The sequence below is a fragment of the Electrophorus electricus genome, chromosome 12 (assembly GCF_041902795.1).
Source record: "Electrophorus electricus isolate QZ-2024a chromosome 12, ASM4190279v1, whole genome shotgun sequence".
Classification (NCBI taxonomy): Eukaryota; Metazoa; Chordata; class Actinopteri; order Gymnotiformes; family Gymnotidae; genus Electrophorus; species Electrophorus electricus.
Genome location: NC_137508.1, coordinates 5,183,123 through 5,204,999, shown reverse-complemented (window position 1 = coordinate 5,204,999; position 21,877 = coordinate 5,183,123). Strand labels below are relative to the sequence as shown.

Sequence of the window (21,877 nt, the reverse complement as noted above, 5' to 3'; positions counted from 1 at the left end):
TGAAATGCAATCTTCCATGGATGCTTAAAAATAAATGTTGCTTAGATCAACAGCTTATCAGCAGGCAGTCTGTATTGCAGTAATCCTGGTAAATTAGAGTGGATGTCTTAGAAAGGTCATTTGTCTGTGGGGCTGCAGTCAGCGCAAACTGGTTAATGTAAGCCCCTGTTCATGTTTCTTATGAACAATAGATGGAGGACCCTGGAGAATGCAGTGCATCAACCACTGACATGAGAACAGGGATGACCTTCAGCAGTCGAATGCCTCCTCTCACCAAGTGTAAGAACTACAGCAGGAGTCACCCTGAGTCACTGTTCCCTGGCACCATTGAGAGAGACTTGGAAGTGAGTGAGGAGAGCAGCAGTGATGATGCTTCAGTCCAGTCGCAGTCTTTACCAGGGCTCAAGCGAAAGGTAAGTTTTGATCTTACTGCTCAACAATCTCTCTGAATGTCATTTTGCTGGACACCACTTTTTTGTATGCACCAGTTTGCAGGAATGCCTCATGTGCTCATGCATTTTGTTCTGAGAGTTATTGTCTTTCATGATTCAGAAATGTTATTCTGGATCTGTTTAGTATATTAAGTGAATGTCTCCTTATCAAAACAAAAGATTGTCTTTTGATGCAATGCTAAGATATTTACATTAGGATTAGCAAACCCCAGGATGTCTCAGGAGAGTGAGTGAACTCCAGTAAAGAGCATGTTGTGAGGAACCTGTGGTCACGCTGATCCTGCATCCTCTCATTTGGGGTTTTATGCTCACAGAGCCTTCCAAATGAATGGCCTGTGACTTAGACCCTGTGGTCTGAATGATGGAGCTTTGTATTTAGATCATGAGGTGGCCCATTCAGAATGTGGTTGCAGTTCCCTATGTTTAGCATCGTCCTTAATTGTATCCGTTTCATCCAAAACTGTCCTTTATGGTTTAGAGGTCACTAGGGACAATTTAATCAAAAATCTTGCCATGATGACCGTGTCTAACATCATGTCTGTGTCATCTCTCTTCACATATTACATGCTTCCTTTGGTGACCCAAAGACATGGTCGATAATAAGTTGCTCTTGGTCTGTGTAATTTTAGCAAAGAAGGCTGTTATTGTTTTTGCTGTTGAGAGTTTTTGTAATCTGCACATAAATGGCATTCCCTTTGAGAAAACATGGGAAGAAATCTGATGGTGAATATATTCCCTCTCCCAGAGAGGAGGCACTCTGCAGAAGAAAAGAGGCCGGAGGAGAGTGCGCATTAATAGCAGCGTCACCACAGAAACTATCTCTGAGAGGACTGAGGTGCTGGATGAGCCGTTTGACAACTCTGACGTGGAGAGCCCTGCGCCCCAGCTAGAGCTCTCCATCAGACGGGATGACAGTGAGGAAGAAGAGGAAGAGGAGAGGAGGAGAAGAGCAGCTGTGCGCAGGCCAGGCAGGCCAAGGAAGAGGGAGAGACAAGATGATGACAATCATTTAAATCAACATGAAGGAGAGAACGTAGAAGGTAATGATTTGTTTGTGTGTGTTAGAATGTGCAAGGTTTTGATTGATTTTTGTGCTTTTCTTTTTAAACTGACGTTTGTTGACTGCCAGTCACATGCAATTCCATGTTTTGATTTGATCTACGAAGGTATTACGGATGCAGTGAAAAAGGACAATCCTCGACCTGTGAAGCGAAAGAAAGGGTGGCCCAAAGGGGTAAAGCGTGGGCCCCCCAAGTGGAGGCTTAAGAAAGAGAGAAAGATGGGCTTTAAGCTGAACCTCTACACGCCTCCGGAGACGCCAATGGTCAGTGTGGAGCAGGAGCCAGAGGAGGAGCACATGGGCAGCCCTGCATCTGCTCCTGAAGACGGTGAGCCCTGCAAGGAGCCTGAGACTGTGGCGGCAGAGCTGCACACTTCGGTCTCAGAGACGCCCAGCCCTGAAGTGCAGGAAGCAGAACATGACGATGGTGAAACTCTCAATAAGCCTGACTCTGTGGATGCTTCTCCCTGTGGTGCTGAGAGTCAGGAGGCTGCACCAGGGCCTGTGGATTATGGTGAGCAGTCCACTGGGTATACTGAGGAGGGGAGGGAGCAAGAGCCAGAGGAGGCGCACGATTGCAGGGTCCCCCGTGGCCCGCAGGAGCGTGACGAGGAGGAAGAGGAGGATGAAGAGCCAGAACCCACTCATGTGGAAGATCATGATGCAGATGATGAGGATGATGGTCATGTGGATTCCAGTGAGCTGAGGAAGGAAGACCCTATACCAGTACCTGAGAGAGAGCCTTTGGATAACCCTGATCCTGCTCCGAGCCTGTGTGCCGAGGAAAACCTTCCTCTGCAGTGTTCGGGAGAGCTGGTCCCCGATAGCAGCCTCATCAACATGGCTGTGCAGGACAGTACTGTGGACTCAGAGCATCATCCAGACTCTGAGTCAGAAGAGGAGGAGGAGGAGGACGAGAGCATTCAGAATGTCCACCAGAAAGATCCTGGTCCTCTGACCCCGGCAATAAAGGAGGACCACAGTATTTGTCCAGAGATAGACATGGAAACCGCTCAGGCTGTCCAGTCCCTTACACAGGAGGCTGAGCAAGAGAGGCACTTCCAGGACTGTGTGGAGACCCAGGAGGCCTGCCAGAGCCTGCAGAGATATGTACACGTGGACCAGAGCCCTCAAATGACTCCTGTTGACGACTGCCAGCAGTCGGATCACAGCAGCCCACTGTCCTCCGTACACTCTCACCCCAGCCAATCCGTGCGATCAGTTAGCAGCCCAGCTGTGTCCATTCTAGAAAGCAGCTACACGCAGATCAGCCCAGAACAGAGCGCCATCTCTGTGCACTCCCTCCATAACATGGAGACCAGTCCGATGATGGACGTGCCTTCTGTGTCAGACCACTCCCAGCAGGTGGTGGACAGTGGCTTCAGTGACCTGGGCAGCATCGAGAGCACCACCGAGAACTACGAGAATCCCAGCAGCTATGACTCCACACTGGGCGGCAGCATTTGTGGCACCGGTGCTAGCGCTGGCGCCTCCTCCCAGAGCAGCTGTTCCTATGGCAACCTCTCCTCTGGTGGCAGCCATGGACAGAGCAGCTGTGCCGTGTCCCAGCAGATGGCCGGCCCCGTAGTGAACAATAGTGGCGCCTGCAGTATGCTCCAGCAGAACAGCATGAGCTCTCCACAGGGCTGCGGTGTCAAATCCCCTCAAGGCTGTGTACCAGAGAGACAGCCCAGTCACGGGCACACCCACGGACATGGGCACACGCACGGACACGCACACGGCCACAGTCATGGGCACCACCACAGCCACCACCATCACCACCCACACCCGCACCATCAGCATCAGCATCAGCACCACCAGCAGCCTCTGTCGCACTGCTCTATGTCTGCCAGCTTTCCTCCACCCATGCAGCTTCCCGACATCCCCGAGTCCAACAATCCCTCCACCAACCTAGGGCTATATGAGAGGATGGGCCAGGGCGAGTATGTGGGCGGGCATTACGCACAGCCCTCAGCTACGTTCAGCCTGGCTAAGCTCCAGCAGCTTACCAACACTCTCATAGACCACCCACTGCCCTTCAGCCACTCTGCATCGCACCCCATCACGTCTTACGCCAACAACAACGGCTCTGTGTCCTCGCAGCTCGGCCCTCACAACCCCACGCTCGTGTCCCTGTCTCAGCCTCCACATACAGTCACAGGCGGGGGTCCCCAGACACAAGCCACGATGACTCCACCTCCTAACATGACTCCACCCCCCATGATGCTGCAGCGCAACATGGCCACACCCAACATGAACTTGCCACCTTCCCAGAGACTACAGACACAAATGGCCCCTAAGAACCATCACCATCACCCCGTATCGATACGCTCAAAATCGGCCCCGCTTCCTCACCACCAACAGCAGATGTATGGCAGAGGTCCACAGACTGTAACCATGCAGGCGCCTAGCAGGACGCTCGCCATGCCACCTCGCGTGAACATGGGTGTGAACCTCATGCCTGCTCCGGCTTATAACGTCAACTCCATGAACGTGAATGTGAATATGGCGCCACTAAACGCAATGAATACATACAGGGTGACGCAGCCCATGATGAATGGGGGCTATCATGGCAACCCCACCTATATGAATCAATCTCCACAGTACTCTATGCAGATGGGCATGATGGGTACCCAGCCTTACCCACAGCAGCCCATGCAGGCTACTCCACACGGCAATATGATGTACAGTCCAGCAGGCCACCATGGTTATGTGAACACTGGCATGTCTAAACAACCCTTAAATGGGCCTTATATGAGACGATAATCGCTCATGACCTTTGTATTCTAAAGAGTCATGAAATGAAAGTCACCTTGATGACTTGTTCTTGTGTTGATTTTTGTTCTTAATGTTCCCTTTTATGGATTTTTATGAAAAAACCAGCACTTGGTAAGAATGCAAAAAAAGTTGTGTTTAATGGCTAATCTTTAGCTTTTTCCCTATTTATGGGAAGCCTTACATCAAAATTTAATGTAACATTTAAATGTACATCCTGTCGAACTGTATTGCAGTTTAATTGGGATTACATTGGGGTTTTTTTTGTTTTGTTTTTTTTAATGGTTTTTGTTTTGTTTTGGGACTTGCATTATGGAACCTTTAAATGTGCCTGCATTGTATGCCTTTTCAATGTAACTGTTTAGCAATCGCAAGGTTATGTTTTTAAGTCTGTACTCATGCCTTCATATTTAAATTATTGTAAATCTGCTTTTATATTTTTTTAAGTGTAAGGTGAAACTTAGCATGCTATAACGTCTTTGTTAGTGACAGTGCATCAAAGTAGTACTGTACAGTGTTGTGCTTAAAAGCAAGCAATTTTATATTAAATGTATGGCCTTGGTTAGGTTTCCCTCTTATGGAAGGAAAAATTAAACTATATTTTTGTTGATTCTAATACTGTAAAGATTTTAAACATCGTCATGTTTTTGGGTGTTCAGCTTCGAAGGTTCTATTGCTAATTGTGTATAATTTGTTACTTTTTAACAAGTTTCTTTACCTGAGGCAGCTTTCTGTTTTTATACAAACTAAAGCAATTTCAGTCAAAATAGCGAAGTAAATGTCAGTATTTGTACATGTAGAATTCTAAATAAAGCAGAGGGGATACAGAACCATTTCATAAGGCAGAGTTCAGAAATTGTCCATTTACTCCAAAGTTGGTCTTTTATGAAATGCCTTTAAACGTACATTTTCATTCCATCTGTAGATTTTTTTATCTTTATAAAACATCTGATTTATATTTTACTGAAATGTAGAACAGTAGCCTTGTTAATAGACAAAACAGATGGCATGTATAAAGGTAAATTGTATCGGTGTCTGTTTGTATAGCTTATTTTGTAGCCTTTGTACCTGTACAGAATGGCAGTTTGACGTAAGAGGGATATCCTGACTGTACTAATTAATGGAGCAACAGTCCTGTATTTATGAGTTACCTTTTTAGTCGGTCACTTAAATGCTGTACATTTTAGCATAAAATAAATTATGATGAGCCACTGACACTTAAACCTGGGTCTGGACTATCTGTGTAATGTTCAGCCTCTTCTCTGCCAGCTCTTTAATGGTGCACTGCAAGAACCATTCATCTGTCATTTTCATCCATTCAATATTTTTGTATATCTAGGAATAGTTGTGCCAGCCCTTCCTAATGCATTTACTTAAAGTATCGGAACTCAATTTTTAAAATATCCTCTCTTGGTCATATGGTAACAGATTAAAATTTTCAACAGAGATATGTGCGATCCTTAGAACTTTTGCTGAGAGAAACAAACAGCCAGCCACCCACCCCCTTATAAATTGATCAATAGAGGTGATCAAATTGCATCGCATCAAGTGTATCCAAATGCATAAATCACTTAATGACTGCAGAGTCTCTGGCTGTGTTTTCAATTTTTTGTTTTGCGCCTTTCTTCTGGTATTTGAACATCTGCTTGGAGCTGCTATGGAAATCCCCTGTTGGGCAGACTGCATCATCTTTCCTTCACATTTTCAATGGCCTTAACAACAATCATATCTTTAAAGATATACAAGCCAAAAATAGTGATCAACTTCTCGTAACAGTGCATAAGCAATTTACCCAAAACGATTTCAGTGCATGAGTGAACGTTTTGATGTCAGTCATTGAAACTGGTTCAAGTTGGTTTCGGTTAGTTTGAAATAGTTATTGTAAACTACTAAGATCTTAATCGCCACTGATGTAAGAAATTGGTATTCCTAGGTAGAGCTGTGTAAAGAGAATTGGGTTTAAAAAAAAAAAAAAAGTTGCACTGTGTATTCTGCTTTTAAGATTTAAAATTCTACTAAGCCTATTTCTGTGTCTTGTTTCTTCACCCATTTTCTGGGATGCTGAGTGGATGGTCAAGAAATCATTTGATAGAAAAACTCAGAAGTTAAAGTCCGAATGTCTTCTGCCTCCGCTCCATAGTAACGTTCATGCCATGGTAGTAGTCTGGACCTGTGGCAACATTATTCCATTTTCGCTCGGCTGCATTGAGGATGTTATTTTCCCAGGTTGTGGTGCTCTAGAACCGTCTTACTGGGAATGTGCATCAACAATTATTGAAATTGGTGATCATGTAGTGCAGTGGCTTATACCCACAGCCACTAAGCAAATTTAAGCATTGTATTAATTGTCCGCCACCCGTCCTTTAAGAGTCATCTCAAGTATTCCAAATTCCAAGCTGGGAGAGTATGTGTTTGGGGTTTGTTTGTTTGGGGTTTTTTTTGACTCTCCTTGTTTACTCAGTGCCAATGTAGACACAGCGGCAGACTTCACTGACGTGGATGTATACTGCTCCTGTGTCTTTCCAGAAGTTTCTCCAGCTCGTATACCCCAGGTGTGATGTACGTCTGGATCACAGAACATTGGTTTGCAAGTGTTTTGTTTTGCTCTGGTGTGTGTGTGTGTGTGTGTGTGTAAAATAAAACTAAAAAATCCTCTCCTTTTTATATTAAGACTTTAAAGCTTGATCATTTCATATGCATTTCCACTGCTATGATTATGGATAAATATATTTTCCAAATGTACTATAAATGGCTACTTCTATGATCAAATTAAATTAATATTTTGGTGCCTGATTACACTTCAACTCTCTTCTGAACTGATTACCATTAATTAGCAGCACACTGAGTTGAGGCATGTTATTTGGATTCTCCCCTGTAGATAGAGTACAGATACCCAGATAAACACCATCAGGTCTCGTAAGTACAGAGATGTTATGGTTATAGCCAAGCATATTAGAATACTTACAGTTTCTGCTGTTAAGACTTCATCCCCTCAGCATGGAGATTTTATATAAATAAATATAAGCAGGGCAATGGTAGCTCAGTGGTTAAGTTACTTGACTTGTAATCAGAAGATTGCGGGATTGTGGGTTGGTGGGGCTGTGGGTTCAGCCCCACCACTGTCAAGTTGCCACTGTTGAGCTCCTGAGCAAGGCTCTTCACCCTCAATTGCTCAAGTTGTACTCAGTCATAATTGTAAGTCACTTTGGATAAAAGCGTCAGCTAAATGAGGGAGAGAGTGATTCACAATAGTGAAGTACACAAGGTTTTCAGAGAAACAACATTTTTCAGAGGTCTCTATGTGATTCCAAAGTTTTAGCAGGAGGAACCAGTTTATATTAGAACAAGTAGATGTTTAAACATTCATTCCATGGAGTTCTAAAGTTCTGAGAGTTCTTTTTTGAGTTTCCTAACTTCTTTGCTGCCATAGGAACAACTGGCAATGCAAACAGATATGCCATTTATGCAATGTCCATTAGTATAAATATGCTTTGCCACTGGGAATAAGAAATGCATAATTCTGATCAGCAAGCCTTTATTGGTTTCTCCAGTGTAAAGCTGATTACATCTCTTACAAGTAATAAAGCAGACAGCTCCCAGGGTAATGCATGAGGTGGAGCAGGTGATAACAACCGATCCTTTTGTGCTATGTATTTTAATGGTGTTAATAAATTTGCATATAGCACATCTAGAGCAGTTCTGAGTGCTTCTGAAGTTATAAAGGATGGATCTTGGTTATGTCCACCTTCTATGTCCTCATAAGCACTTTGCTTGCACAGCTAATTAAGTATCTATCTATCGATGGATGGACTTGCATTCAAAGGTAGCTGGACTGTGTTGCTGAACTCCATGTCTTGTCAGCTCATAACAGGCACCAGATCTCATATGATAATTTTAGGCCATTAATGTATGAGTCTTGACCTTATCAGTGTGCAGCAGGGGCTAATATTATGGAGAAGAACATGCACAGCCCTAAGATCTTAACACAGTGTGCTGGGCAGTCAGCATAATGGATGTGCCCACTGCAGCTGGGCACCCCTGGCAAAGAGCCTGACTGCATTTCACTCTCACTCTCATGCCAGCTAATTATGTCATTATTCTGGTCACAATATCACTTAATCACTTAATTTGGCAGGTTTTCTCACAGGTCAGAGTGCAACATCACACCCTAGTTTGAAATAAATATATATATATATATATATATATATATATATATATATATATATATAATGTTTTTAGGCTATTAACGTGTATTAATGCATGTAGTCAAAGTGGAATAAAGGTAACAAAACTAAATTCTAAATCTTTTTTTAGCATGGTGGCAGGAGGATGGCAGTACATCAAAAATAAATGAATAAAAAGGGCTGACTCCTCATGAAGGCCTTGCTAATGCAATAGATGTTCTATAATTGGAACATGCTGAGTCTTCAGATTTGCATTACTTACATATATTAAGTGTAGAAAACATTAAGTATGTCTGTTATATAGACTGTCCTAGCACATACAGCACAATTTGTGCCTTGTAATTCACCCATCTTAGGATCACAGTGGAAGTTAGTTGACCATGTATAAAACATCTTGTACTCTAACTCATGTTCCATTTGTCTTGTTTAAGAAAAGAAACCTCCCTACCACAGAACAGGAGATAGCTGGACATTTTTGCATATGTATAAATAATATAAATAGGGTCAACATATGTGGAAACATTAGTATTTTGGCCTCATGACAAGTCATGTTTTTTGGATATGGCATATCTGCTAAAGGGCCAGAAAGTGCATCTCCTGGCCCGTAGGACAAGCCAGGCTGGGCTCAATTCCACCGGCCCCTTCTTCTCTCGTCACGCTGCCGGCTGGGAGACCTTCTACTGGCAGCTGGCCTTCCTGAGGCCCAGTGACTAAAAAGAGTCCAATTTGACAAAAATAGGAAATCTCGGCAGAGCAGGACTTGTAATTTAATCCAAAAGGTGTTTCCTTTTTGAGCCGACTTTAACAGAGTTTCTGTAATACGAGCTTGGCTGCTCTAAATGGGATGGTAATTGCTTTTTCACTTCCCAGATATGTGAAAAAGACACATGAATCATCTCTGCAGAGAGAGTTTTCAGAGCCATCAGCGCTGCATGTTTTCTCCCTCACATCCTCAGTCCTCGCCATCACTCACCTTGACAGGGAGGTCATTAAACGGATCGTGTTGGATTCCTTTTATTGTTTTGTCAGGTTCACTTATTCCTTCAACCTTGAAATCTCTCTTCTTCCCCGACTAATGTGGTTGCATTGTTTCAGATATGCTTCAGGTCTTAATTTTCATAAATCTAAAATCATAAGACACATGCACAAATAGTGTTTGCCACCCACAAGTCTATCCAACCTAATGCTTTATGTACTTTTTGAGGCATTTGCAACCTTAAATGAAATGTAACCTATGTCAACATTGTAGAAAAATGGGAAAATGTTCACAGTATGAGAGGGGAAGGAGTTATTCATAGCTTGTACCTGAGATAACACCCTCGAGGAGAAGTTATTTATAATCCTCTTGAATTAAAATTGTGGGCACACTAAACCCCACAGTGGACATGGTGCTTGTGTTAATTTTCACACAGTCTGTGAATTGGGGTCATACGTTTTCTACAAACCTCAAAGTGAATTTGCCAGAAGTTGTATTTGCTATTTTGTATGAATTCTCTCCTTTCTGGGGTTCATGGGTCTGGCCAGTTCTTTGAAAATTGGCAGAATGGTTGGGCAGAAGTCTCCTTTCAAGGAGTGATGATGGCTTCAGTGAGGGTGAAACATGGCAAGACCGTGATGGCAGTGAGCAGGCTCATTGTGGACAGGAGACTGCTACTTGGTGGCACAAATACATTGCTTCTCCATTTTTCAAAAAACATTGTCGGTCACTGACATGGTCTTACTCAGCTGTCGCCTCACAATCTATCCTCACTCATTTTGAAAATCTGAAGGAGTCAGATATGCCAGACTTTCCATTTTGTGCAGCATCAGTGCAGGTAGAAGAGGAGCTGAAATACTTTGAAGAAACTGAAGCCTCCAGGCATAACCAACCACCTCTCTGCCTGAGGAGACAGGAATGTGATGTGGCCCATCAGCCAAGCTAATGATACGCACAAGCCTCAGTTCACAGTCCATGCCTTTTTCGCATATTATACACTTAAATGATGTGGTTACGACACATTAAAATCATCTGTCTTTCTAGAAATTTTGATAATAACCCAGTTAAATCAATTTAATTTATTGCTCATGTAGGTCCTTACCATTCCTATAATTCATTTGAGCTGATAAAGTTTGTTTGCCTATGAATATAGGGTGCACAGGTTGTGTGGTGTTATCTTGGACAGTGCTGATATTTGGTGTGTGTCTGTTTTGCTCAGGGATGGATGAACACCAAGACACTGTGATAGGTCATTACTCATTCATCCCCTACATACTGGCTGGGCAAAACCCGACTGACAGGTCTGGAGGGCAGGCCGTTTGTCCACAGCAGACACTGCAGGTCAGATATAGATGATGTCTCATACTGCGTCTGGCATGTGGAGCTTCAAGATTTGTCTTCAGGAGCTACTCTGGAGAGGAAAATCTTAACACTCAAAAAAGCATCAAATCGAAATGCTGCATTGCAGAATTAATTTGCTAGTTAATAAAATGCGAGTGTGATGTGGGGGTGTACATGTGACTTGACTGTTACTGTTGATGCAAATCAATTAAGCACATCAGTCTTGCAATTCTGCCTCTACAGTCACAATGTCTACATACAAAGGATGACACTGCATGTTTCCTGTAAATTTTCAGATATTTATTTATATAAACATGCAAGGAATCTTTATCTATTCATTCTACTTTATCTACGTATTAATGCAGATATATATATATATATATATATATATATATATATATATATATATATATATATATATATATATATATATATATATATATATATAAAATGTATTATTATTTTTTAATAAATAGCCAGATAGTTCATAGGAAAAAACAGTGGATTATACCACACATGGATTGTGTGGCCAAACATGGCCAAACATATAAACAGTATTAAAGCATATGATAACCATTAGAGAGGCTGTGCAGGGGATCAGGCCTTCAAGACATCCAGCCATGCAGGCTGCTCTGGCCCTGTGTTCACATAATGAAGAGCATGCCACAAGCATCTCATGTCACAAGAGTTGAAAAAAACATTTAAACACATGCTCAGAGACTCCTTCTGGAAGAAGTTCAAAGCACATGCCATCTGGAAGGAACTAAAAAAAACCCTGCCATTTATTTTGCAACCCTGTTGCCCTTTGGAAGTTAATAACTGTTTATGAGCCAACGATTCAATTGCCCCTCCAATATCCAGTTTGCTACTGTCATGAAAGGCATATTGGTAAATGAAATCTTACCTGATAGGTTTGGGAACAGAGGGCTAAAACCCAGAGGGTTGTACTTTTGAAGATTTTGAAGGCTTTGTCACATCATTGTTGAATTTCTATTTACAGTGCTTTAAGCTTCTAGCTTTCTTTTCCTTTCACGGACGAGGCGCATGTCGAGGTGACGGAGCTGATTGATGAAGCCAGGGTTTGGGCAGATGTCTCTGTGCTGCCGGACCACTCGCACTGCCTCCAGTAAGGTCAGCTCCTCACAGATCATGAGAAAAGCCAAGACGAGTGTGGCGGAGCGGCTGACTCCCATCAAGCAATGGACAAACACTCTCCCTGAAATGGAAGAAATGTACTGGTCCACAATGAAGCCAAGTGGTATTTCAAAAGGTGTGACAATGATGGCACTTGCTTGATATGATGCCTGCTTAAAAAATGTGCTGATTTTAAACATGCCTGATTTGATTGAAAACAACTATTTAGCAGGGAAGTACACTGGATAGTGTCTATAATAAATAATGAACCAATTATTGTATATTTTAGGACAGTCAGTTGCTGCAATTCTCATGCATATTGCTATTTCTGTGCAGTCTGCTGTGAAACCTGCCTTTGCTGGATAATGCAGCATGTATAAACCTTGCTGTTGGGTAGAAGAATACACTTATGATGAAGTCACTGGAATCATCTGCCTCCACCCCATAGTAATTTATAGCCATGTCTCTGTAGAAGCGAGGCCCAGTGTTCACATGAGGGGGGCTGCTGGCAGCATTCACAATGTGGGTGATGCCCATACTGTGCAGCAGTGACTTGTCACGGGCTGCAACCCTGCAGATAAATACAAAGGTGCTTCCAGTGTAATATCTTTTTTCTAAGAAGGGTTTACACTCACATGGCAACAGTGGTCAAGAATTGCACTAATTCTTTACTACTCGAAACAATTCCTGCACTGAATCACACCATGTGAAGGTGGCAAATGTGCTGAATTCAGTGGTTCTATACCCGTGCTTTAGTGCACTCCTTTTTCAGCAGTTTTAAGTATGAGTGGGCTGGGAGTTGATCTGCTAGTGTATACAAACCTGTCAGTAAAGCAGCTAACTCCTAGCCTTATAGGACAGTGCACACCTGTATATTCATCTGGGTTCTCAACCTGCTACTTTGTGCAAGTGTCTCATGAACGGCCGGTCTGCTTCCTGGTACATACTCATTGCCAATATACACACTGGGCCACACTTGGTTGACATGTCCAGTGGGGTGTCTGTCAGCCAACAGGAAGTCCTCCAGTTCTGCGATGGATGGTGTTTCATAGGCACTCAGCTCCTTAAGAGACATCCTGGTATATAATGCACATAAAACATCTGTATACACATTTTGTCCTTAGATTTTGAGTCTTTTTAATGTTAATGGATAGAGAGATGCATTCTATGTGTGTATAGCATGTGTATTAAATGTATTTCTATAAAGGGAAATGTTTATGTTGTTGATGATAAAATTGCATCATGAGTTATTATGCCAGTACCTGCACAAAGTACATTACTCTATTTGGCATTACCAACATGATATTCCCCTAAAACCAGTTCACTCTCTGTCTTTATTTTAGTTGAATTATCAGACGGGTTAAGCCCACTTGAGGCCAAAGCTTATGAGACCTGCCCGTTGCTAAGGGGCTGAGAGTGTGGCGACACAGCTCGCAACAGCATTAAAGTGAACAGAAAGCTTTTTTCTGGCAGTTTACCCCACTCAGCATTCACTGACTCTCATGGCAAGTAATGATTTTGGGCTGTGTTTACAGCTTGTAGGTGGAGAGGAAAATGTTAAGTGGAATGCCAGCACTACAAGCATTTCACACAGGTTAGTTTCCATAAATGTTTTCTGGAGCTCAAAAATTCTCTACCCCTGTGAACTTACATTTTTCAGCTTCTGTCTCTTCTCCCCTCTTTCAGATCATCTGCTTCTTTCTCCTTGGTCAGGGACGTTGTCGACAAGCCAGTCCACAGATATGTCTCTGGAGGTTGTTTCCTTTTTTAAATGGTGTATAATTATAAACCTCCATGGCTACAAAAGCCCCTTCCAGGTCTTAGTGGGCAGCCTGGTTTGCTTTTAGAAACCTCGTAAGCGCTCTCTCTCTCTCTCTCTCTCTCTCTCTTGCTTTTCTCTCTCTCTCTCTCTCTCTCTCTCTCTCTCTCTCTCTCTCTCTCTCTCTCTCTCTCTGTCAGTACTTACTGGTGTTAATGTTACATGTGTGCAAAGCCCTGCCTGAGTGTTTCTCTGATCTTGACTGTGTGCACAATATATACAGTAAAACTCGCATTACTGCCAAAATGTCTGTGCCAATCATGTCTGTTCATTCTTGTGCTGAATGAGGTTATGCTTGTGTGTTAGTGCATTTTACATATCAGTGTATTTTATGCCTTTATTTTTGGCTTGTGTTAAGGGTAGTGTAAACTTGTAAAGCCAACATTTGTGATAAATATCTCCCACTTCCAGCTGTGGTCCTTACCTGCTGAAGTGTGCTAGGGAAATGTCCTATATTACGAGCTCCTCTGTCTGCCAGTGAAATGTGCTTTAAGGCCCATGGTAATTACTACTTTATGAAGTCTGTAAAAGAGAATTAACAGCACTGGGTGTGAAAGCCACACAAACTTGTTTCTGTTCAGGATCTGCTTTTACTGTAATGTGATACATGAAACAATTCAGTCCACTGTGTAATCATATGTACTGTAGTTGCTGTTAATTTGTTGCTATTAAAGTCCTTGTCTTGTATGTCAGGTGTGTATCTATACTGTTCCAAAGTAGTAATAATGCAAATGCCCAGGAGAAGCATATATGTTTCTTTTATGTTAATGGATAATGCTATGGATGCCTTATTAAGCACTCATTTGCTCCAGTACCTTACTGATGGGATTTCCAAGCCATTCATTAACAGCAGTGAACAGCAAAGCAATTTGTTAAAATGTTTTAAAAAATAAATTAAGTACTTCAAAGCTGCATGATTTATGTGTATATTTAAGAATGTGTATGTATGTTTTCCCTTAGCAATATGCAACACATACATTTGACTTATACTGTATCTTTGGACTAGAGAGTAATTAGAATAGTAAAATTGACACTTGCATCTACTTTCTGTGGTACTCGAGTTAATGCATTGATCAATAACCCCTGCAGCAGTTCCAGGGAAGAGAAGCAGACCTGAGCTATACCAAGCAACATCTGTCCCCTGATACACATGGCAGGCCAAGGAACTAAAGTCACTTCCTAACTTCTCTACTTCTTAGCCACTACCATGATTTATCAACATCTACTTCATGCCAAACAACTAATCAGGATGCAAAGTCGTGTAGTAATTGAACGTTCTCCAAAGGAGCTCTGAAGTGATCTGAAGTGAGTCTCTGGCTTCCTCTGGTTTGTGCAGCTGCAGGTTGAGCTGTCAGAGCTGCTGCAGAATGGGAGAGGCAGGGGGAAATTGGCCTCTGTCTGCTGATGGCTCATACAGGCTAATATTACCCCATCACACTCCAGCAGCCTAGAGGGTTGGTGTCAAACACACACCCACTTCTAAAGGCTGCTGGGTTACTGTAGCTCAGCACCAACCTCCTGAGCTAATCAATTTTAATTTCTCATCTGAAATTAATTAGTTAATAATTTTAATAAAAATAAAGCAAAAATAAATAATAAAAATGTTTGTATCACATCTGAAGCTGTATTTTGTTTCTTCTCTCAGAGTCATGCAAAAATAAACAACTACTGGTACAATTAAAAATCACTCTATGAGCAGATGTAAAAAATTTATGATCTCACAAGATTTTCTGTTACCTGTTTGCTACCTCAGTTGAGAAACTGTGGCCAGACTGCTCTCATCTTGTTTAAAGTGGGGCACTGCCCTCTGCTGGACACATTCAATACCACAAACAGCTGTGTGAGTTCTACTCTTCTAATGCCTTTGAAAGGAACATTATTATTAAGGATTCCTATATATGTCATCATTCTGAGCTTAGGTGATCCTTAGTTAAAAATAATGAATACTAAATGTACTTTGATTCTAATTTTATAACACACTGTTAAATATTTGTAAATACCTATATGCACCTGCATCCAAAATATTGAGTTCAGAAAGTAAGAATGGAAGGAATTTATTTTGTCATTTCAAACGAGTTAAATTAACCAGCTTTTTTCCATTGCACATTTGAATATTTACTTTATTGGGTATCAAATTACATAAAAGACTTGGCATCACTGGTTGGCTCTTTGCTTATCATGTTTAAGTCATGGCTTTGTATGCAAATACCACTTAACTGAGTATTCATTTCTGCCACAAGACTCTAGCTCATGCTTCATAGTGTGTTATCAGACTGTGGCTTAGAATCCTCAGAGAAGCGGATCATAAAACCCCATTAGAACACATATTTTCTCTGGGGGATTACTGTAGGCCTGGTGATATAGGCCCAACTGGAGTCACTGTCTTCAACAGGAAGAGCTAATTTCATTATCTACCCTGTGTGAAACCATTTTTTTTCTTGCAAGCATAATTCCACAAACAGCATGAATCCAACAACAGGTTGGATTAGTCAGTCTGTGTTAACTACATTGCATTGTTAGTTCCACCTTGAAGTAAACTCTAATTGACTATTAATGTACTACTATTATGTCACAAAGAATTGTAGCTTGTGGATAATAGGAGATAGAAAGCTCTGTAGTTTAATATTAACTATTCCACAGAGGCACATAAATAGCATCATAAGATTATTTGGCAAATGATGCTTTATTTTCAGACTGTGTTTTTGTTGCATTTGTAAAGTAGTAGAAATTTTACTCCATGTATGACTGATTACATTTTATCTTTAGGGCTGTGTCCAGTAATGTTCCCAGCACAGTGAGAGCGGCTGGGGCAAACAAAGAGTGGTACCTGTTTAAAACATGGCCCACTGTAGCTTATTAATTAGAGGGTTACATTGTTTCCCAAAGCTACACATCCTATAATAACAAGACAAAATGTCATTTAAAATATCATTAACATTAAAATCTTACATTTTCCCCGAAAAAAATGAAAGTAATTAATTGGACTATTCATGTTTCAAGTCAAATACATTATTATAGTGTCAAACACAACAATAATTATTTACTCAAAGCTGATCCTTATATTTGATTCTTAGACTGTACATTTCATATATCAGCTTCCAAAATGCATTAGTCTAATCTGAAAAAATGACCAAAACAAATACTTACAACAATGTACAATGTATAGGGTAATTATTTAAAGCCTACATTTATATATAATCCCATGTTTATCACTATGGATTTTTCATGTAACCCTCCCCTGCATGTGCTTGAATAGAATGTGTCTGCTTCAAACATCTCCTTGCCTGGAGGCACATTTTTTCCACAATCTGGTGTTAAACTTGAGAGCTACATTTGTGGTGATTGACTCTGACTCAGCAGCTTGCCTAGTGGCACTCTTATCTGTTTCCTAGTTTGGAAGGCTGTTGCTCTTCTTGGTGGATTTAAGGCTGTGATGGCACTCAGTGTAAAAGGGGATCTAGGGCTCTCTGACAGGGAGTCTTTCTGTCAGTTCTAATATTGTTAATATATCTAATCATGACCCTATAAGTAGGGAAATATCCAGCCTGTATTCTGCAAGATAAACCTGCTTGTAAATAACATGTATAGTTTCATTTAAAATATGTTTTTACATTTAAATAATCCTATATACTTTGACATGGGGAAATATTTATGTATAAACAGTGTAAACAGTGGTTAGTCTCTTTTGCCACAGCATTAGACTGGAGTGTTCATAACAATGCTGTACTGTCAGAGGATTGGACATAGCATTCGTTTTCTCTGTAATTGGGTGTCCAGCTCAAGAAGGAGGAGCAGAAAGTTCCTGTTAGGATAAATAGCTCTTTTCTGTATGACCTTCTGAATTGCACCACGGAGAGTGAGATGATGATGTAACATAAGGTAAGCCAGAACCAGGGTCGATGAACGGCTCACTCCCATAATGCAATGCACAAGCACTTTTCCTGTAAGTAAAATAAACACACTGGAATTAGTATCAAAACAATAATATATTAATGTTTGATATCTACTACTTTTTTTGCTGCCTCTTCAAAATTCAAAATGTAGTAACATCTCAAGTACTAACTCACTGATGGGAATATATCTTTTCATCAGAGTAGGAAGTAACCTGTTTGTTACTCACCTGCTTTGGCTAGAACTATGAAACGTTCATAATATATCTTGTTAGTTCAGAATTCTGCTACTCATATCATCCTCCTCTCTCCATCCATGTCACCCCTGTTCTCAAAAATCTTCACTGGCTCTCCATAAAGGCTCATACAGACTATAAGACTCTGCTCCACACCATCAACTCTCCATGGATTGGCCCCCTTTCTGACCTGTCCCATCCCATTCGCTCCACCCGACCCCCGCATTCCTCCTCTGCTTGTCTCCTCTTCACTTCCCCTTTTCCTCTATCCACTGGTGGATTTCAGCTACCATCAGCTATGACATCCTGCCTGTGGAATACCTTCCCTCTACATTTCAGATTTCAGAACTCACTTAGCCACTTTCTCCATTTTTTCTTGTGAATTATTTTTATGTGTTGTCTAGTTTGCTGTTTGACACCTCTCACTCCCTCCATCTCTAATGTGTCCTGGATTAATGAATCCTTGAGAAAGCTGCATGAAAATATTATTATTATTATTTCCTCAAGTTACAATTAAAAAAATGTCATAAAACCTACAATAGCATGAATGAGACGATTGCATAATAGTGGTAGTATTGTCTTTGGGAGGGTAGCTCATATCTCAACAGTTCACCTGTGAAAATTAAATTATCTTCCTTTTATGGTGCTAAATACACAACATTTATAATGCTAAAACAGGTCTGCCATTGCTTAACCCAAATAATTCAGATAGTAGACCATGTCTTACCATTTTTCTTTTTTAGGGCTTTGTGAATGAAATCAGTCGCAGGTCGGAAGTGCGCGCTGAGGTCAAACTTCGAAGAGTCTTCTGCAGGGATCCCATAATAAACAAATGCATTGCCATAATAGCTCTGGTCGCCTATGCTGCCCTGTTTCGAATGTGCAGCATTCAATATGTGAGTGAACCCCATCTTCTTCAAAGCATTTCTGTTCTGAGCGATTTCACTGGAGAAAACAAGACACGATTACATTTCGGAAAAATGTACGTAGTAGTCTCACGCAGTGCCCTCAAAGAAATCACACCATTTTGTCAGAGAAACAAAGAAAACTTTAGAGTGTATTTATTCATTTTAATTCTAAATGTAAAGTGTCATACAGGATACAATGTAACTACGAGCTAACATATAATCTTAAATAAACGTAGACAATCATTTAACGGGATACAAAGCTGCTGCATGTATATGTATATAATAGACAATAATATACACAAATATGTAACACTTACACGTTCCCGATATACAAGTTCGGCCAGACCTCATCGATAGCAGTTAGATCAAGTTTGCATGTGTCCAGAATATTCTCCAATGCTTTGATATCGGCGAGTCCGTCTTTATTCTTCTGGGATGTCATTCTTATCTCTGAACTGGCAAAAAACAGCGGAAAAGATACTCTCGCGACGCCGTCCTTATTAAGTGTCACCCAGCGAGCTCCACGTCGTGTTCCAATAACACGCTTGATCCGTAGGAACAGGTGCTCTTTCTGCTTGACGGTCACCCGATCCCGCACTCCCACAGAACAGTCAGAGGAAAATCATGCAGCGTTTGACGAGTGAAGCGAGGAGCCTGGGTCGAGCGATGAGGCATATTCTCCGCCAGTGACAGTGAGTGCAGGGCGGAGGGAAAGCCTGTGCATGGGCGCATTGTGTGCGACGGAAAGGAGGACGACAACAGCAGTGGCATTGTTGCTTATATTGTTGATAACAGCCGCTCCAGAGCAACCAGATTCAGAAGACAAACTACATTGACATACTATTTCAAAAGTGTTGCAAAGAAATTTGGCTTTGATAGTCAAAAAATATATTGCGCACATTGAACTATGAGGAAGAGCATCGAGTAATTTTAGAGCTGAAGAATTTGGCTAGTCTTCTGTATGTCAAAGTCACTCATTCTGAGATTTTCTTTGTAATTTGGAATTCAGGGTTATAAGCTGCCTAAGAAATCCTCGATTTGGAAAAATCCATCTCTTCTCTTTAACTTTCTGGATAGCGTCCACCAATGTGTAATCGTGATAGATCATTAAATAAGCCAAGACCAGGGTCGCAGAGCGACTCACTCCAACAGCACAGTGTACAAAAATCTTGGCTGGGGAAGAAGCAATGTAAACGTCAGTAAAAGTGTAGCTAACTAAGATAAGAATATGTATCCACTTTATAGCAGAATAAACTGATGAAAACTGTAAGAGTTTCCAACCCAAGTTAGAGTCCTAACACAACCAGCTCTTTCAAAAAAAATTTTTTTTAAATGCTATAATGTGGTAAGAAAAAAAACAAAAAAACTTGGTGTCCAAATGATCATAAATGTATTAAAACAATGTACAGAATAAAACGCTGAAAGAATATAGTACATGTAGAGAGAAGTAGTCCAAAATGCAGTGAAGTACACAAGGATTCATCATTTCAGCACTTTGCTTGCACAGCTGATGAAGGACCTCTGTCAGTAATATACTGTTTCTCTCAATTTTGGCTACCAATACGTCTTTTCCCCACAATAATTTACAATTTGTTTAGCTATTTATTACTAGCTGGTGATTTTACAATTTGAAAATGTTTTCACATTACATGTTATTATTTACCCAAACTTTTGCCATAGCAAAGGTTTTTCAAAACTTCAGTACATTTGAAATTTACTATACCTCCTGCAGTGCTGAGCGCCTGATGAATGTATTTTGATGAAGGGTAGAAAAAAACTGACATGTCAAATGTAGGAAGATCATTAGCTGCCACTCCATAATACTTCACTGTTGTGCCATAGAAATCATCACTTCCTTTGCAACACATTTTACCATGAGCAGCATTCAGAACATGGGTAATACCGAGTCTCCAAAGACCATATCTATCATGAGACATATACCTGTAAAAAATGTCACATTTATTATACAATAGGAGATTACTGATCATGGAAGCTGTAACATCTTATAACAAATATTAACAGACTTACATGTTTCCCAGAAATAAATTGGGCCAGACTTCATCAACATGATTACATGAAAGCTGACCTTCATGTAACATGTCCTCCAACTGTTCGATATTTGGAGATTCACATGGAATGGAAAGGCAATTTTCTCCATTGCTGCTTTTATGAGAACCCATCCTCTCAGTGTTCAGTGTTGACAGAGATTTGTTGTGCTCCTACAAGTCTTGCTTGCTGAATGACATGGCCAGGTGTTAGATCATTGCATTAACTCATGTTTTCCAGTAGATGTCAGTGTGTTTGCACTTACGCTTTTTTGTCTAAATTGTCATTGAGTGTGGGTGTGATTTCATGTATTAAATTATTTAAACATGATAGCTTAGACAATTTGAGCAATATGGTTTAATTTGGATGGTTTCTTGGTAGGCCAAATTCATACCATCATAAAACAGAGTAATGAAGTGGAAACAATAAAACCTGTTGTCTTGAAACATTATGTCGAAATGTTCCCTAAAAGACAGAAGTTAAACATCATAAGCACAATAGAAAACGTAAAGGAGCAATAGATCATTTTTACGATCAAAACGTAGCAAAGTAGATTTATGAAAGTGATTATTTATTTATTTATTTATTTATTTATTTCTATAAAGTGCAGCTCACAGAATGTGAAGAATCAAAATGCTCCATAGTCCTCAAACGAACCAGTTTAAGATCCATAGAGCGGGTTTCCCACATGGAGGGAGCCACGTTCAAAACAGATTTAGTTCAATTTCTGAAACATCCAGACCAGTAGGTGTCAGTATGATGATCGTTTCATAATGTGAAGAATAATTGGAAAATGTCTTATTGCTGCTTTATAGAGGAATGTTACATCAAACATGAAACTTTTACATTAAATCCAAATTAAATATAAGAAAATACTCTTACCGATTATTCAAATCTGATCGCGATATGATTCCGTCTCATCTCATCTCTTTAATTTTGCTGTGTTGTCAGCGCCTAGCAGACGTATCTCCAGCTCTTAGTCTTATTTTTTTGCCACGTCAAACTGTATCATGAGGCAACAAATCAACCAGATAAACGCAGCTACACACAAATAGT

The 21,877-nt window shown here is 40.9% G+C and overlaps 4 protein-coding genes and 1 long non-coding RNA gene across 13 annotated transcripts in view; 2 read left to right on the top strand and 3 right to left on the bottom strand.

The window, feature by feature from the left end:
* The window catches only part of kat6b (K(lysine) acetyltransferase 6B), a 28,983-nt gene extending 23,473 nt beyond the window's left edge, over positions 1–5,510 (top strand). For all 6 annotated transcript variants that reach the window (XM_027017605.3, XM_081724608.1, XM_081724607.1 and 3 more), the window contains exons 15-17: positions 192–413; positions 1,198–1,492; positions 1,619–5,510. In XM_027017605.3, coding sequence (XP_026873406.2) covers positions 192–413; positions 1,198–1,492; positions 1,619–4,278 — 3,177 coding nt within the window. In that variant the 3' untranslated portion in view covers positions 4,279–5,510. The remainder of the gene's footprint in view (positions 1–191; positions 414–1,197; positions 1,493–1,618) is intronic.
* A 5,701-nt stretch (positions 5,511–11,211) lies between these two features.
* dusp13a (dual specificity phosphatase 13a) lies at positions 11,212–13,704 on the bottom strand. Of its 3 annotated transcripts, XR_014126717.1 has the most exons (5): positions 13,574–13,704; positions 12,870–12,998; positions 12,272–12,493; positions 11,693–12,000; positions 11,212–11,426 (listed from the first exon to the last, which is right to left on the bottom strand). XR_014126717.1 is itself a non-coding variant. In XM_081725236.1 (4 exons), coding segments are annotated over exons 1-4 (561 nt in total). In that variant the 5' UTR covers positions 13,576–13,704; the 3' UTR covers positions 11,215–11,792. The 3 variants fall into 3 exon arrangements, 2 of the variants coding, with proteins under 2 accessions (XP_081581362.1, XP_081581363.1); XM_081725236.1 differs by having other exon boundaries at positions 11,215–12,000; XM_081725237.1 differs by lacking the exon at positions 11,212–11,426 and having other exon boundaries at positions 11,869–12,004; positions 12,305–12,493.
* LOC145660384 (uncharacterized) lies at positions 11,932–13,745 on the top strand. The gene is made up of 3 exons (XR_014126718.1): positions 11,932–12,058; positions 13,458–13,516; positions 13,609–13,745. It is a non-coding gene; the product is annotated as an uncharacterized LOC145660384 (long non-coding RNA).
* Positions 13,746–15,840: 2,095 nt separating this feature from the next.
* On the bottom strand, positions 15,841–19,719 carry zgc:153981 (dual specificity protein phosphatase family protein). Its single transcript, XM_027017647.3, has 3 exons — positions 19,093–19,719; positions 18,595–18,812; positions 15,841–17,682 (listed from the first exon to the last, which is right to left on the bottom strand). The coding sequence occupies exons 1-3, from the start codon at positions 19,215–19,217 to the stop codon at positions 17,471–17,473; spliced, it is 555 nt and encodes a 184-aa protein (XP_026873448.2). The 5' UTR covers positions 19,218–19,719; the 3' UTR covers positions 15,841–17,470.
* Positions 19,720–19,742: 23 nt separating this feature from the next.
* si:ch211-223p8.8 (dual specificity protein phosphatase 13A family protein) lies at positions 19,743–21,084 on the bottom strand. 2 transcript variants are annotated; one of them, XM_027017646.3, is made up of 3 exons: positions 20,804–21,084; positions 20,499–20,716; positions 19,743–19,948 (listed from the first exon to the last, which is right to left on the bottom strand). In XM_027017646.3, exons 1-3 carry the CDS (start codon positions 20,953–20,955, stop codon positions 19,746–19,748), a joined length of 573 nt encoding a protein of 190 aa, XP_026873447.2. In that variant the 5' UTR covers positions 20,956–21,084; the 3' UTR covers positions 19,743–19,745. The 2 variants fall into 2 exon arrangements, 1 of the variants encoding a protein (XP_026873447.2); XR_003411123.3 differs by lacking the exon at positions 20,499–20,716 and having other exon boundaries at positions 19,808–19,948; positions 20,804–20,944.
* Positions 21,085–21,877: the final 793 nt, after the last annotated feature.

What these genes read in the sequence shown, in the direction of transcription:
- si:ch211-223p8.8 (XM_027017646.3), bottom strand. Translation starts at nt 20,955, where the DNA reads ATGGGTTCTCATAAAAGCAGCAATGGAGAAAATTGCCTTTCCATTCCA. An exon ending in AATTTATTTCTGGGAAACAT is followed by an intron (nt 20,717 to 20,803) that starts GTAAGTCTGTTA and finishes CATTTTTTACAG; the next exon opens with GTATATGTCTCATGATAGAT. An exon ending in GGCGCTCAGCACTGCAGGAG is followed by an intron (nt 19,949 to 20,498) that starts GTATAGTAAATT and finishes CTTCTTCCCCAG; the next exon opens with CCAAGATTTTTGTACACTGT.
- dusp13a (XM_081725236.1), bottom strand. An exon ending in AGTGTGTATATTGGCAATGA is followed by an intron (nt 12,494 to 12,869) that starts GTATGTACCAGG and finishes ATTTATCTGCAG; the next exon opens with GGTTGCAGCCCGTGACAAGT. An exon ending in GCATTATCCAGCAAAGGCAG is followed by an intron (nt 12,001 to 12,271) that starts GTTTCACAGCAG and finishes CATTTCAGGGAG; the next exon opens with AGTGTTTGTCCATTGCTTGA.
- zgc:153981 (XM_027017647.3), bottom strand. Translation starts at nt 19,217, where the DNA reads ATGACATCCCAGAAGAATAAAGACGGACTCGCCGATATCAAAGCATTG. An exon ending in AACTTGTATATCGGGAACGT is followed by an intron (nt 18,813 to 19,092) that starts GTAAGTGTTACA and finishes TGTTTTCTCCAG; the next exon opens with TGAAATCGCTCAGAACAGAA. An exon ending in AGCCCTAAAAAAGAAAAATG is followed by an intron (nt 17,683 to 18,594) that starts GTAAGACATGGT and finishes TTTTACTTACAG; the next exon opens with GAAAAGTGCTTGTGCATTGC.